Source organism: Calidris pugnax, unplaced genomic scaffold (genome assembly GCF_001431845.1).
Source record: "Calidris pugnax isolate Ruff unplaced genomic scaffold, ASM143184v1 scaffold111, whole genome shotgun sequence".
Classification (NCBI taxonomy): domain Eukaryota; kingdom Metazoa; phylum Chordata; class Aves; order Charadriiformes; family Scolopacidae; genus Calidris; species Calidris pugnax.
The window spans coordinates 3,973,736-3,991,272 of record NW_015090872.1 but is presented as its reverse complement, the minus strand read 5'-3'; the positions used below and the strand labels follow the sequence as shown (position 1 = coordinate 3,991,272).

The following is a 17,537-nucleotide window of genomic DNA, read 5'->3' as shown; positions in this document are numbered from 1 at the left end:
CAAATTTGTAATTTCTTTGTGTATATATATATACAGATTCTAGATTAAATATTTTTACTATATTTTAAAATAAAATAGCATCACATTTGGTGTGTTCAAACAGGTGGATTGGAAAACTGTGGACTGTGATGCTGAATTTAATAGTATGGTGCTGAAAGCGCTACTCAGCTGTACAAACAGATTTGCTTGCTCTCAAACTGTCACAGCATGCCTTTTAAAAGCCACCAGAGTAAGAAACAGTTCACCAAAATATTTTTGACAAAATATTTTCTCAATTAAATCAACATGGACACTGTGGAAATTTTTACATACTATTTCTAGTGAGCCGTTTAGGAAATTCAGTCACAGATCTGAACCACTATGCCAAGCACTGTATAAATACCTATGAAAAAGTGGAATCATAGAATGGTTTGGGTTGGAAGGGACCTTAAAGATCAACTTGTTCCAAAGCCCCTGTCATGGCCAGGGACACCAACCATTAGATCAGGCTGCTCAAAGCCTCATGCAGCCTGGCCTTGAACCTGGAATCTCATCTATAAATGAGATGGGTACTGAGTGAAATATAGTTTGTATTTGATGTGACAGATTTTGAAGTCTGTGGAAATGCCCCTGTTGGGCACCTAAGTCCCTTCAAGAACAGACTCTTAATTAGGTGTATGCACTTATTTCTTATTCTTTGTATCAAGAAAGAGGCCTTCCTCTAAAATTCAGTATAGTATATTTCAGTACAGGATTTGGCTTTGATTCACTTCCACTGTCAAAAGGGAGGAGGGGGCAGGAAGCTTGCTGTACACTGTCATGATTTATGGTACCTCCTTTGTTTTTTAATTAGAGAGAATGTAACAGATGTCAACATAATCTGAGGAGTTGGTATGAACAAAAAACCCCACTGTCCTATTCTTACCTCTTGGCCATTTCAGAATTGCTATAAACAGACTGACCTAAACGCAGCTGTGGTTTGAAGTGACATGCACAGAGCAATTGTTAGTTTTACCATGTAGTACAACACACTGCAGTATACCCTAAACCTTTTGGATTTTACTCATGTTTCTTCTTACGATATCCACTCTAATGATACAATTTGCTACTGTCCACTAAACCACACAACTAACACCTTCTACTGAGTATATTCAAACAGAGCAGCTGTTGAGAGAAAGGCAGAAGAACTGAAGTTAGTTACCTCAGGGGACAGCCTAAGATTTTATAATAAATTTAAGACAAAAGTAAATAGGTGTATTGCATTACTGCTACTGGCAACCATTGAGAGCCAAATGTTTACCATTTTCTTGGTATGTGAAGAGACAGCCCTGATGAACCACACTGTGAATGAATAATCATGTAATCATGACACCAACTTACCAAAATTAACCTAAACAAGAATTCGGACTGTGTTTTCACGTAATTTTGTGATCTTGAGCCTGTAAGCTGACCTATCTGTTCCTCATTTTCTTGAGCAGTATAAAAGTTAAAGCTACAGAAGTGAAATTATTTGAAGGGGATTATTTGAAGTTCTCAGTTATACATGAGAACTTTTTCTTCCATTTACATCTTTTCTTTGCAGTTCTCAGAGTTTTCACAGCTTTATTTTCACTAAGGCTCATTTCTGGCAAAATGAGAGGAACATAAGTTGATGCTTAAATTCAAGCTTGAAGTGCTAAACAGGAACAGCAATGAAACCACTCTATTTATAATAAGTCTTTGGGTAATTCATACTGCGAAATAGACTTACTAGGATTTTGCAGGTACCTTCCAGTGCAGAACCTAACTACACAAAAAACCCCACCATCATAAACAAACAGACTAACTACAATCTCTGACCTGAAGAAACCCAGGAAGGACTGCAGACAGACTAACAGCACTTTACCCAGTAAGCTTTGAAAATTACATGGTGGGCTTGTAGAGGTTTTATACCACCTCTGAATGACAAAGCACAGGGAGAGCTTATTTTTCTGTGTTCAATACTACATCAAAAATTTGTCACAGAGGCTCTAAAACAAAATGCACGAGATGTTAGAACTTCACCTGAAACAGTACGAATTCACTTGCTGCCAACTAGAGAGGGAAAAATAAGAAAAGGAAGCAGAGAACATACTGTTAGACCCGATAGCAGAATCAGAGCAACCCTTCTTGAAGCCAAAATTACTTTTGCAAACAAGTTAGTAAAAGGTGGTGCTCTCTTGTGTTTCCACCATAGAGATGACATCCATACTCACCGAGATTTGGCTGAGACATTGCCATAGACCTCTGTGGTACTGGCGTGGAAGTAGCTGCAGGATGGTGGCTCATGTGGTTCAGCGGTTGGTTCATAGTTTTTCGAGGATCTTGCCATGTTGTAATTTTTTCTATGTGACTGAGAAAGAAAAGGTAAAACACAAGCTTAACATAAAATACCTAAGCATATTATATACACGGTTAGGCATAATGTCATGAAAGTCCTATTTGCTATTCTTATCCCATTTTTTTTTACCCTTCTCATCTCACCCTAACCCACCTGAAATTATCTATCATCTTGTCATTTATTTTTCCTCTGACCTTCTGTCCCCGCCCTTCTAATTTTTTATGCACTACTGCTGAATAATTACTTTTACTTGAACAATTGGTGAATTCTATTATGACATTGAAAAACCTGTGATACACACTCATCTTCCAGATTATTTAACTGTCCACAAGTTGTTTATTTCTGTACTATCTGTCTTTTACTACACACTCAAATATATGGCCATTCTTCTCAGTGGTACACAGTCATTTTGCTGAATTTTGAAAAATAAATGTTTGTCTCACCAAATCCAACTGCTTTGTTCCTTACCACACCATGAAAACTAATCTGTCTGCATGTCTCCAAGAATATCAGAATATATTCTCATTACCAGAAGGGGTAGATTACGTTCTCATGACTCATGTGCAACTAACAGCTTTTATTGCTATGTAGTCAATATATCTACTACCCTAGTATGTGAGCCCTCATGTATCTGTATTACCCTGAAAACTATGCGGTGGTGCATAAAACTGCATGAGATTTTACAGTGAGATAACTATGAAGTGTGACCTCTGTAAAATATTTTTTGCCATAGAATACAGTGGTGAAGGAACTGTGGTTTTGTTGCAACTGAAGGTCTTCACTAAATGTATCAGTTTTGAAAGAAACTTATCAGGACGAAGATTTTAAGGATCCGCACATAATTCTATTTGAAACAAAAAAAGAAAAAGGAACTGTCTTACAGCAATCAACAGTCTGGTATCTGTGGAGGGACTGCCTGGTTCTACGCCAAGCTTTATGCCGAACCGACTAATCGAGCTACTGATTACCACCTGGACTTGTAGGGGTTTTCCTCTATTAGCTTTTAGCTAGACAACTTTAAAGAGGTTAACCTTCAAGAAGAACTTGTAAAGAAGGATAAAAATTTAAATACTCTGTGTCTTGAAAATCATTCTAGTACACCCTTCATAAAATCACAGTCTAACATCATCTTTACTGAACTCAAACTCCCCATTTCACGTATGTTACCAGTGTTACCATTACTGCAGTGACCATTCCACACCTTCAGACTCCACTGATCACAATTTCACAAGCAAGTTTCTGTATATTGCGATATTACCAAGTCCAAACTTTTTACAGTAAGTCTCTGATATTACCAAAAATAATGTGAATTACAAGCAGGAAAGGATTATGAGGAAGAGCTCTGCCATTTGCTTTCCCTGAAGTATTTTTCTTAGTTATCGACACAGTGAAGCAGGCAGAATCAAGCCAACCCCAAACATGAAGAAACCCATAATCTAGAATCAGTAAACAAGGAAATATTTTCTAAGTTAGCATCTTTCTGGGATGTAGCTTTATTGCCTTGCAGATTTTCTCCTTTTTCATTTGAAATGAGTTGCAAATTAAAAATATTCAATCAAGTTTTAATAAATTCATAAAGCCTCTTCTCACATAAAAGTTCTCATGAGAAAAGATAAAAATGTTCTGCAAATTGCCATGCAAAGCAACCAGTGGTGAAACTGTAGCTGAAAACTAATACTGCTTTTGTTGAAATTCTCTTTTATCCTTTTTATAGAGAAAACAATCTGTTCTTCAATTACACATGTGAGAAGCAGGGCAATGACAACCATTTAGCAAAGCTTCTTAACTTACAGAGGAACTAAAACACTGATCAAAAAATGTAAGGATCATAGACTTTCAAGAATCCAACTGCATTTAAAACAAAACAAAACAAACCACAGGAATTTTCTGTGTAAACATGATAACTTCTCAGCAGCCGTAGCCAGGATCCACGAGTGGCCTTGCTTGCCCTTCTTGGTGCCACTCTGGCAGTGTACAAACATATCTTCTTCATTAAAAAACATGCAGACAGAGTGTCTGAAACAGAACCCTCAAATATGGCATTGATATTATGATTCAAGATCAAATAATGGCTGGCTGTTACTAGAATTTATTACTATGACCACGAAGCCGATTTGGTTTTATCCAGTTATTAAAGAAAAGGCTGTTAAATGGTAGACAATGCTTATTTAACAACTTAACATAGTAGAATTGAAAACCCAATGGTTCCCTAAAATCAGCGCTAAAATTCTAAATAAAGGGTTTGCTTTCAGTCCAGAGAAGTCTCCTCCTCCTGAGTTCCATTGTCTGTGTATACCCCCCCCCTGTATTTCTACATAGGTACCAGAAAAGGTTATATTAAACCTTTGCGGAAACAGGGAACTTGAAATCTATTGGATTTATACTGGGATAACAGATTTTGGCCCAGTATCTTCTTATTAACACAGGAGAATAAAAAAAACCGTAGTGCTGTTAGCCTTTTTCAGATTCTTATAGCCTCCTGGGTATCAGAACTGACAAAATTCAATTCAGAATAGAGTCTTTTGCAAAGGCCAATAGGAAAAACATTAAAGATTACAGGTGGCTTTCAAACACAAAAATGCAGAATGCTGTCCTAAAATTCAGGACCCTTCACTAACAAAATCCATTCAAAGGCAGTTACCAGTCTACAATCACCACATGACAGGTGGCTCCCATCCACAACTCTCTCACAAACAGTCAATAATGTACCCTGTGTTGAGCAGCCAGATGAGATTTGGTCACCATCAGCAGAGGTAAGAGTAGCCTTTAGCTCTGGACTAAACGCTCCATAACTAGGAGGGAAAGGCCCAAGTCTCCAGCCATGTGTTCTCATCCCTCTTTTTGGGCTGACAGTAGTGATCCCAGTGTCTGCCAGATCAGGCAAGGCAAACCCTATGGCTGATACTAATTTCTTATTCCTTTTCTGTTTTGCTGATTCTGTTTTTGCTGGACTCTTGTCCAACCAGCTGTACGGTTGCATGGGGAGGGAGAGGCAATTTCAGAGGCTTGGTGGCAAAAGAGCAGCATTTCCAATTGTGAATCCACACCCTTTTACCACTGTTTGTTTCAGCTCTGGAAAAAAAAAATAATTTCACTCATATGTATGAAAAGTCATTGTAAGGAAGACCATTTATTCAGCTCTGAAATATGTATCTGTACACAAGAAAGAAAATCACTATGGAGAGAACCCCTAAATATCCTTATCTGGGATTGTATCAATCCATCTGTTCCTTGTTTTATTTCCAAAACTACTGATCCCAGAAGGATTTCTTTTCTTAGCGTACATCCTACAACGATGAGACAGAAAACAAAGCTCCAGAAAAAGGCAAATAACACAGGCTAGAAATCTTGCCTTCATTGCTAAACTGTACCACATGGGCAACCCACTTGGAAGACAGTACAATTTTTACTTCCCCCAACATCTGAGCTTTACACTGGTACTGGACAAAGATTAAGATTTTAACTTCAGGATCACCAAGACAATCAAGTATCACTGAGTTGGACCCCTAGTCTAAGTGTCCCCTTAGGCACTGACCTGTATGCTAGTTTTACCCACTTTATCAATGGAATTATATTGTTATACATCACCTTACACACTTAATTCTGGTGTAGGAGCATCTATACAGTAAAATAACCAAATCTGTCTAAATTAATACTTTATTAAGCATACCATAAAAACATCTTTTGTTCAGTCCTAAGACCTATATTTTGTTTCTGTAACTTCTCAGAAGTTTCCTCTTCCCTTAGAAAAAAGTGGTTTCCTGTAATTGCTAGTTTACGCTTTTAATTTTTGCATAATTTCCTGCAAATGCTAATAACATTTTCACTTTCAAAAATTCTTCATAAAATAGCTCCAAATTTATGTAAATAATATTTTTCAATTTACCTTGTTATTTTTACTTTCCTTTTTACCCCAAAAGGCAGGGAGAGAGAAAAATAGATGGAGCAGTAACACGATTTTTGTTTAAAAATGCATTCGAATAAAAACTGCTAATCACATTTAAATACACTTTCTGTAACAAGTATTACTATACTGATTGCTCCACCAAAGATGAAGCTGAAACTCGATGTCAGAACAATTCTGAAAAATAATTTTATGAGTGCTGTAATCCTCTAATTATTTGCTCTTTTATTATCACCTCTTTCATTGCATGCCATTTTCTGTTCATCATCTACACATATTATCCAAAGAGACAGCCTAGAAGTTTGGGAGAGCATTAGTGAAACAGTTCTTTGCTATAAATCTTGAAGATAACTGTCTCCGTTATATGTGTATGAACCCAAAAAGGAGGAGCCCCAAACTTTAAAGGTATCTTGCCTAATCCACAATATTGAAGCTTCATTGTGAAGTAGAGAGAACTGCTATGTAGAAAAGTAATGAACTTTTTAGACTTGTTTTCATAATATTCTTATTTGAGAACATATGACAAAGTAGCCCCGTTTTACATATTCAAATTCTCACTTTCAAGCTTTTTTTAGAAGTAATCTTTGCACTTTCTATTATTATAAATCCTAGTATCAGAGCAGGCCGTTTCCCAACAAGGTCTTAATTCATAATTACGCAGGGTAGGAAAGAAGAGACATTCATTTTAACTATTTCTGCATCACCAATGAGACTGATGAGGTATCTTCATAGGCAAACAAGAAATTTTGAAAATAAGATTTTCAAGAATACTTAGCTGAGGGCCAATACTGTTCCCACTAAAATCAGGCAAAGTTAAATATTTACAACTCAAATGAGATACACCAAGTATCTGTCACATATGATACAGAACACGCTATTACAAATTCCATCCCCAAGCTGCCCCAGTCACGACATTCACACCCATAAAGTCCTATGATGCACAAGCTCACGAAATGGTAAATTGTATCCTAACGGGACCTCTCATCAGAAAAAAACAAAAGCAAAGCTCAGCTCTAACCAACTCAGTATTTTACTACGACTTTTTTATTCTGTTCCACCTGTTGTACCTCAGACTTTTGTTAAATTCTTCCTATTTGGGTGTCTGCTTTCCACTTTGAAACGTCAATGCTGCTGTGTACTGCATTTTTTAACTGGTAGGCTCTAATCCCTGACTTCCCCTGCAGCCTTGCCAAGACAGCTCAGTTAGTTTAAATTAGCAAGGAGAAGCATGAACTATACTAATTCTCTTTCTGTTTGTACCAACTCCAACAACAAGTGTATCTCAGTGGGTTCTATTTTCAGACTATGTTTTTTTTTCTAGCACTAGGAAATTCAGATCTACTCATCTAAAAAGGTTTAAAGGGAATTGAGGAGAAAGAACTGATTTACTTATTCCATAAGTGCGCTCTCACCTGAAATAACACAAACTTAGAGTTTGACTAACGCTGCAGTGCTTGTATGGGGTCCCTTGTCAGGGCTTTGTCATACAGACCAGAGAGTGGATTTTGTGACTGAGCCACATCAAAGTAAAGCTGCTTCGGGGCAAGTGGGAAGCTGATGACTCATCAGCACCAACAGCCCTCATGTTCTGACTCATTAACTGCTCCAACAGGGCCACAGCTCACACGGGGCTGGAGCATGTCCAACCATCCGGCACATCCAACCATCCGCTTCCGCTACACCACCATTGCTAAACATTGGGAAATCTGTTTACATCTCCGCAAGCCGAGCCAAATCATTGCCCAACTTTTTCTCTCTGCCCCTCTGTTCCCTGTAAATAAAAAAGGGACAAAAAGAAAGCTCGTCTCAAGAAAGAGTCCACTTGCGGCACTTTGATGCCGCATGATGTGGCATGTATACTTTTATGCAGATGGAAAGTTTTTTAAATTTAAGAAAATTACCTTGGGGACACAACATCCCAGTCTATTGTGTGAGTTTGCTCATGGTACTGCAGTGCAATCTCTGGTAAAACTACAGCCAGAGCCAAGCCACACAGTATTTCAGTAACCAATATCGTGAAGTGTCTAACAGCAAAAGAGAAATTGTCCATCAGCTTTCAGTGCCTTAGAAACTTACTTTAAAACATGCTGGTAAAAACAATCTATTGACACAAACCAGAGACGCTCCCAGTAACCACAGGAGCAGCTTCTCCCTGCCTGCCCTGCCAGCAGCCTTGGCCATGCTCTGAAGTAGGGCACTGTCTCACAAGGCAGGGCAGGTTTTCTCCCCTGAGCAGAGGCGAGTAATTTTGACGCTCTCTGATCCTGATGAAAGCAATCACAAATCAGCTGGCTCAGGATTTTTGAGATACCGTGACCCACCACAACCCACAAGAGCAGCCCACCATCATCATCACCACTGGCTCAGCACAGCCTGAAGACAACTTGTAGGAAATAACAAAGAAAAATTCACATTCATTTCCGTTAATGCCTTCATCTGTGTAGAGTCCTAACTCACAAGGGCGCTAAGCATTCAGCCTTTCAAAATAGAAAAGATTCAGTGGAGCTCAAAGTTACCACCTGTTCTGCAGTACACTTCAGGAGGCCAAGCACAATGTCACAGTCAATTCTGCACCTTGCTCATTCCCACCTTCTGCACCCTCCTCAGTTCAGCTGGTGCAACTGGTGTAGTCTATGGACAGCAACTCAAACCAGCAAAGTGATCCAGATTAAAAACAGACCTAATCAAAATAATTATTAATATATTGGATCAATTTAGCACATCTTAAGGGTTGGTACAAAAGTGGGAGAGATTGGTCAAGGCAGGAACTCTTCACACAGCTCCTCATGGACTTATGTTGGGCTCAATAAAATGTCACACTTTCTGGAGATGAGGCTTCAGCAGAGACCTGTCTGCAGCTCCCTCCAAGAGCTGGTCTGTGGAGAACACACCCTGTCCCTGAGCATTCACCCCTACATCCTCAGCGCAGCGTGCTGCCTCCCTCCTTCAGTGACACTACAGTTTTCTGAATCTGGATGAAAGTGCAGCCCTGCAAAATTAAGTGGGTTAAAAAGAACCCTGAATAGGGAGGGTAACTGTAGGCTCAGGCAGTTGCATTTGCTTACCTTTAAGCACGCAAAGTCCTCTCACCTATTTTCCAGCAACTGTCTTTTATCATCTAATAAGGTGACGGCAGAGATGAAAGGAACCTGTGCTATTACTATTACTGTTGTCATCTCCTTTTCAAGCCGGGGGCTGGTTCAGGATATTGCACCACTCCAATCTTTAGAAACTTGCTCCCTGCCCAGTAGGAGCTTGGAGGATTAACCTCACAGCACAATGGGTAATTGCTAAATAGAAGTATATTCCATGTGCTCCCGAATGTACATGAACCCATTTCTGGTGTCACCACCACAATTTTGGGTTTTTCCATAATGAGATGGCCTACACAGCACCAAGCTTGCTGGCATCGGATGGGACTCACCTTTCTGAAAGGGGGAAGTGGGCCTTTGCTCACAAGGGGACAGAGCTCATTGACACAGCCCTAAACTACACTTGAAGGGGCTGAGTGGCAGCATCAGGATTGCCCATGACAAGCTGTGGGATGATATGCCAAGGTTAGCGGGACAGGGTGCTAGTGAGGGCCCTCAGCCTGTTGAGCCTGTTGCTCTGAGATGTGATGGCTACACTGCAGCACACTTGAAGTCTTATGGAGATGAGCCAGAGACTCCTGTGGTCACAGGAGCCAAGAGGGAAACACCAGTGAAACACCCCAAAGGAATTAAAGGGTGTTCCACTAAGGCCAGCTGAAGTGCCTCTACACTGATGTGCGCTGATACTAATTTCTTATTCCTTTTCTGTTTTGCTGATTCTGTTTTTGCTGGACTCTTGTCCAACCAGCTGTACGGTTGCATGGGGAGGGAGAGGCAATTTCAGAGGCTTGGTGGCAAAAGAGCAGCATTTCCAATTGTGAATCCACACCCTTTTACCACTGTTTGTTTCAGCTCTGGAAAAAAAAAATAATTTCACTCATATGTATGAAAAGTCATTGTAAGGAAGACCATTTATTCAGCTCTGAAATATGTATCTGTACACAAGAAAGAAAATCACTATGGAGAGAACCCCTAAATATCCTTATCTGGGATTGTATCAATCCATCTGTTCCTTGTTTTATTATTTCCAAAACTACTGATCCCAGAAGGATTTCTTTTCTTAGCGTACATCCTACAACGATGAGACAGAAAACAAAGCTCCAGAAAAAGGCAAATAACACAGGCTAGAAATCTTGCCTTCATTGCTAAACTGTACCACATGGGCAACCCACTTGGAAGACAGTACAATTTTTACTTCCCCCAACATCTGAGCTTTACACTGGTACTGGACAAAGATTAAGATTTTAACTTCAGGATCACCAAGACAATCAAGTATCACTGAGTTGGACCCCTAGTCTAAGTGTCCCCTTAGGCACTGACCTGTATGCTAGTTTTACCCACTTTATCAATGGAATTATATTGTTATACATCACCTTACACACTTAATTCTGGTGTAGGAGCATCTATACAGTAAAATAACCAAATCTGTCTAAATTAATACTTTATTAAGCATACCATAAAAACATCTTTTGTTCAGTCCTAAGACCTATATTTTGTTTCTGTAACTTCTCAGAAGTTTCCTCTTCCCTTAGAAAAAAGTGGTTTCCTGTAATTGCTAGTTTACGCTTTTAATTTTTGCATAATTTCCTGCAAATGCTAATAACATTTTCACTTTCAAAAATTCTTCATAAAATAGCTCCAAATTTATGTAAATAATATTTTTCAATTTACCTTGTTATTTTTACTTTCCTTTTTACCCCAAAAGGCAGGGAGAGAGAAAAATAGATGGAGCAGTAACACGATTTTTGTTTAAAAATGCATTCGAATAAAAACTGCTAATCACATTTAAATACACTTTCTGTAACAAGTATTACTATACTGATTGCTCCACCAAAGATGAAGCTGAAACTCGATGTCAGAACAATTCTGAAAAATAATTTTATGAGTGCTGTAATCCTCTAATTATTTGCTCTTTTATTATCACCTCTTTCATTGCATGCCATTTTCTGTTCATCATCTACACATATTATCCAAAGAGACAGCCTAAAAGTTTGGGAGAGCATTAGTGAAACAGTTCTTTGCTATAAATCTTGAAGATAACTGTCTCCGTTATATGTGTATGAACCCAAAAAGGAGGAGCCCCAAACTTTAAAGGTATCTTGCCTAATCCACAATATTGAAGCTTCATTGTGAAGTAGAGAGAACTGCTATGTAGAAAAGTAATGAACTTTTTAGACTTGTTTTCATAATATTCTTATTTGAGAACATATGACAAAGTAGCCCCGTTTTACATATTCAAATTCTCACTTTCAAGCTTTTTTTAGAAGTAATCTTTGCACTTTCTATTATTATAAATCCTAGTATCAGAGCAGGCCGTTTCCCAACAAGGTCTTAATTCATAATTACGCAGGGTAGGAAAGAAGAGACATTCATTTTAACTATTTCTGCATCACCAATGAGACTGATGAGGTATCTTCATAGGCAAACAAGAAATTTTGAAAATAAGATTTTCAAGAATACTTAGCTGAGGGCCAATACTGTTCCCACTAAAATCAGGCAAAGTTAAATATTTACAACTCAAATGAGATACACCAAGTATCTGTCACATATGATACAGAACACGCTATTACAAATTCCATCCCCAAGCTGCCCCAGTCACGACATTCACACCCATAAAGTCCTATGATGCACAAGCTCACGAAATGGTAAATTGTATCCTAACGGGACCTCTCATCAGAAAAAAACAAAAGCAAAGCTCAGCTCTAACCAACTCAGTATTTTACTATGACTTTTTTATTCTGTTCCACCTGTTGTACCTCAGACTTTTGTTAAATTCTTCCTATTTGGGTGTCTGCTTCCCACTTTGAAACGTCAATGCTGCTGTGTACTGCATTTTTTAACTGGTAGGCTCTAATCCCTGACTTCCCCTGCAGCCTTGCCAAGACAGCTCAGTTAGTTTAAATTAGCAAGGAGAAGCATGAACTATACTAATTCTCTTTCTGTTTGTACCAACTCCAACAACAAGTGTATCTCAGTGGGTTCTATTTTCAGACTATGTTTTTTTTTCTAGCACTAGGAAATTCAGATCTACTCATCTAAAAAGGTTTAAAGGGAATTGAGGAGAAAGAACTGATTTACTTATTCCATAAGTGCGCTCTCACCTGAAATAACACAAACTTAGAGTTTGACTAACGCTGCAGTGCTTGTATGGGGTCCCTTGTCAGGGCTTTGTCATACAGACCAGAGAGTGGATTTTGTGACTGAGCCACATCAAAGTAAAGCTGCTTCGGGGCAAGTGGGAAGCTGATGACTCATCAGCACCAACAGCCCTCATGTTCTGACTCATTAACTGCTCCAACAGGGCCACAGCTCACACGGGGCTGGAGCATGTCCAACCATCCGGCACATCCAACCATCCGCTTCCGCTACACCACCATTGCTAAACATTGGGAAATCTGTTTACATCTCCGCAAGCCGAGCCAAATCATTGCCCAACTTTTTCTCTCTGCCCCTCTGTTCCCTGTAAATAAAAAAGGGACAAAAAGAAAGCTCGTCTCAAGAAAGAGTCCACTTGCGGCACTTTGATGCCGCATGATGTGGCATGTATACTTTTATGCAGATGGAAAGTTTTTTAAATTTAAGAAAATTACCTTGGGGACACAACATCCCAGTCTATTGTGTGAGTTTGCTCATGGTACTGCAGTGCAATCTCTGGTAAAACTACAGCCAGAGCCAAGCCACACAGTATTTCAGTAACCAATATCGTGAAGTGTCTAACAGCAAAAGAGAAATTGTCCATCAGCTTTCAGTGCCTTAGAAACTTACTTTAAAACATGCTGGTAAAAACAATCTATTGACACAAACCAGAGACACTCCCAGTAACCACAGGAGCAGCTTCTCCCTGCCTGCCCTGCCAGCAGCCTTGGCCATGCTCTGAAGTAGGGCACTGTCTCACAAGGCAGGGCAGGTTTTCTCCCCTGAGCAGAGGCGAGTAATTTTGACGCTCTCTGATCCTGATGAAAGCAATCACAAATCAGCTGGCTCAGGATTTTTGAGATACCGTGACCCACCACAACCCACAAGAGCAGCCCACCATCATCATCACCACTGGCTCAGCACAGCCTGAAGACAACTTGTAGGAAATAACAAAGAAAAATTCACATTCATTTCCGTTAATGCCTTCATCTGTGTAGAGTCCTAACTCACAAGGGCGCTAAGCATTCAGCCTTTCAAAATAGAAAAGATTCAGTGGAGCTCAAAGTTACCACCTGTTCTGCAGTACACTTCAGGAGGCCAAGCACAATGTCACAGTCAATTCTGCACCTTGCTCATTCCCACCTTCTGCACCCTCCTCAGTTCAGCTGGTGCAACTGGTGTAGTCTATGGACAGCAACTCAAACCAGCAAAGTGATCCAGATTAAAAACAGACCTAATCAAAATAATTATTAATATATTGGATCAATTTAGCACATCTTAAGGGTTGGTACAAAAGTGGGAGAGATTGGTCAAGGCAGGAACTCTTCACACAGCTCCTCATGGACTTATGTTGGGCTCAATAAAATGTCACACTTTCTGGAGATGAGGCTTCAGCAGAGACCTGTCTGCAGCTCCCTCCAAGAGCTGGTCTGTGGAGAACACACCCTGTCCCTGAGCATTCACCCCTACATCCTCAGCGCAGCGTGCTGCCTCCCTCCTTCAGTGACACTACAGTTTTCTGAATCTGGATGAAAGTGCAGCCCTGCAAAATTAAGTGGGTTAAAAAGAACCCTGAATAGGGAGGGTAACTGTAGGCTCAGGCAGTTGCATTTGCTTACCTTTAAGCACGCAAAGTCCTCTCACCTATTTTCCAGCAACTGTCTTTTATCATCTAATAAGGTGACGGCAGAGATGAAAGGAACCTGTGCTATTACTATTACTGTTGTCATCTCCTTTTCAAGCCGGGGGCTGGTTCAGGATATTGCACCACTCCAATCTTTAGAAACTTGCTCCCTGCCCAGTAGGAGCTTGGAGGATTAACCTCACAGCACAATGGGTAATTGCTAAATAGAAGTATATTCCATGTGCTCCCGAATGTACATGAACCCATTTCTGGTGTCACCACCACAATTTTGGGTTTTTCCATAATGAGATGGCCTACACAGCACCAAGCTTGCTGGCATCGGATGGGACTCACCTTTCTGAAAGGGGGAAGTGGGCCTTTGCTCACAAGGGGACAGAGCTCATTGACACAGCCCTAAACTACACTTGAAGGGGCTGAGTGGCAGCATCAGGATTGCCCATGACAAGCTGTGGGATGATATGCCAAGGTTAGCGGGACAGGGTGCTAGTGAGGGCCCTCAGCCTGTTGAGCCTGTTGCTCTGAGATGTGATGGCTACACTGCAGCACACTTGAAGTCTTATGGAGATGAGCCAGAGACTCCTGTGGTCACAGGAGCCAAGAGGGAAACACCAGTGAAACACCCCAAAGGAATTAAAGGGTGTTCCACTAAGGCCAGCTGAAGTGCCTCTACACTGATGTGCACAGCACGGGCAACAAACAGGAGGAGCTGGAAGCCACTTCACTGCTTGAAAGCTACACCCTAGTTGCCATTACTCAAATCTTGTGGGATGAATCCCGTGACTGGAGTGCAGCTATCAATGGCTACAGGCTGTTCAGAAGGGACAGGCGAGGAAGGAGGGGGAAGGTGTTGCCCTCTGCATCAAGAAATGGAGGGAGTGTGAAGAGCTGTCTCTGAAGAATAGCCATGAGCAGGGTGAAAGCCTGGGGAGAAGAATTAGAGACCAAGGGAACAAAGGGAACTTTCTGGGTGATGTCTCCTAAGGCCACCTGATCAAGGGGAGCCTATTGATGAAGCCTTCTTACTCCAGCTAGAGGACATGGTACACTTGCAGGTGATGACAAGCTGTGGGATGATATGCCAAGGTTAGCGGGACAGGGTGCTAGTGAGGGCCCTCAGCCTGTTGAGCCTGTTGCTCTGAGATGTGATGGCTACACTGCAGCACACTTGAAGTCTTATGGAGATGAGCCAGAGACTCCTGTGGTCACAGGAGCCAAGAGGGAAACACCAGTGAAACACCCCAAAGGAATTAAAGGGTGTTCCACTAAGGCCAGCTGAAGTGCCTCTACACTGATGTGCACAGCACGGGCAACAAACAGGAGGAGCTGGAAGCCACTTCACTGCTTGAAAGCTACACCCTAGTTGCCATTACTCAAATCTTGTGGGATGAATCCCGTGACTGGAGTGCAGCTATCAATGGCTACAGGCTGTTCAGAAGGGACAGGCGAGGAAGGAGGGGGAAGGTGTTGCCCTCTGCATCAAGAAATGGAGGGAGTGTGAAGAGCTGTCTCTGAAGAATAGCCATGAGCAGGGTGAAAGCCTGGGGAGAAGAATTAGAGACCAAGGGAACAAAGGGAACTTTCTGGGTGATGTCTCCTAAGGCCACCTGATCAAGGGGAGCCTATTGATGAAGCCTTCTTACTCCAGCTAGAGGACATGGTACACTTGCAGGTGTTCCCCATCCCTGGAAACATTCAAGGTCAGGCTTGACAAGGCTTTGAGAAACCTGACCTAGGTGAAGATGGTCCTGCTCATTGCAGGGGGGTCAGACTAGATGACCTTTAAAGGTCCCTTCCAATCCAAACTATTCTGTGATTCTAAGAGTGAACTCTTCCCAATTATTTTCTAAATTAAATTTAATTTAAAACTTCAGTCTAATTCAAATATTCAACAACTACTGGTCTGGGGAAAGATTCATACAGTACATTCATAAAGAAAAGTGAGTATCAAGAGCAAATCAAGACTTTCAATCTGCATATACCAACTGAGAAATAATGTGCCTTACCATACTCACTACTATGGTGGTACCTACTAGCTCTATCTTTGTTTGCACCAAACAATAAATGCTAATGCTTTCCTGTACTCATCAGTACTGGTACATTCCTGTCAATAGCCTGAGGGCAGACAGCAAACCACCACCGAGACAGTCTTCATTTCCTCTCCTACAGGAGAGTATTCAAATAGAGTAGCTTCCTTTCATCCTTCCCGGTACTTGTTATACAACAGTATCTTTTACCCCATCAGTCCCATCTGCGAACAGGTCACTAGTTTTCTGTTATTCCACGTCCAGTGCAAAATGACTTCTCATTTTAGAGCTGTCGATGCACTTGACCCAAACAATTTCACAGCACTTTATCATTTATTTCCTTCCCCATGTCTTTGTGTATCTAGCTTTGGCTTGATCTCTCTAACAATTTGTCTCAAGCAGACAAGGCACTACCTTCTGAGGGGTTTTCTTGCAACTCTTTCCATTAAAAGAAACATCTTAAATGCCCTTGCCTTCCGAGCTCCCTCAAAATTTCTCCTTTGCTCTACTTTTAGAGTTCTTTCACACTTTAGGCCCTTTCACCAGGGTTTGACTTCACAACTGCACAAAAACAGCTTTAAGTGACATTTAGTACAGACTGCGTTATAGATCCTATCTACCAAAAGGGAAACAGCCAAACAGCTGTGCTGTGGATTGGAGAGAAAGGGAACAGCCATACTAAGAAGCAGAAATAAACAAGTAAAAATCTCAGCTTCTTTGGTAAATTTCTTCAGAAAGGTTAGAAGAAAGCAGGGTACATCTTTTATTTTCAGTGGTCAGGACCGAAGATCCCTTTTCCTAGACTATAAACTCTGTCTAACCTTTCACAGTCTTTGTTATGTTTCAGTGAATTGGGGAACAGTTGCTTCAGGTTGTTCACAGATGAGTTTGGAAGAGTTTGGTTTGGTTTTCACTTAACTGTTAGAGACTGATACCAGATACATAAATATGTCTCTAGTGCCAAAACAGTTTAGACATAAAAGCTGTTTACAAGACATTTTCTTTCTACTGCCTGGATTTTACTAGATGTTGAATATTTCAAAAACTGCTTCTTTACAGCTTCATGCAGTATAAATTTTATAGACCTTTTTCTAAATATGATATTATTAAAGATATTGCAAAAGCTATTTTTCCACCTGCAGTTCAGTTTGAGTGAAATTTATTTTAAGCCTTGCCAAGTGCAGTTATATAGCATTAAAAAAGCAAGCCTAAAGGTACCGATATTAACTGCATGGTATCATAGATGGAATCAATATTTTGAAAAGCCAATCTACCCACCCTACCAGTTAAACTACATAGTACTTGAAGATTTTCAAATGCCACAAGAACTCAACTGGAGCGTGAAGTCATGATTTTGAAAAATGTATTTCTCAAGAACTGCTTCACTAGCATCACAGAA

At 40.5% G+C, this 17,537-nt stretch overlaps 1 protein-coding gene across 1 annotated transcript in view; it reads right to left on the bottom strand.

The window, feature by feature from the left end:
• Positions 1 to 17,537, bottom strand: part of WWTR1 (WW domain containing transcription regulator 1) — a 58,873-nt gene that overhangs the window by 25,837 nt on the left and 15,499 nt on the right. The window contains exon 2 of the mRNA XM_014945778.1: positions 2,214 to 2,391. Coding sequence (XP_014801264.1) covers positions 2,214 to 2,391 — 178 coding nt within the window. The remainder of the gene's footprint in view (positions 1 to 2,213; positions 2,392 to 17,537) is intronic.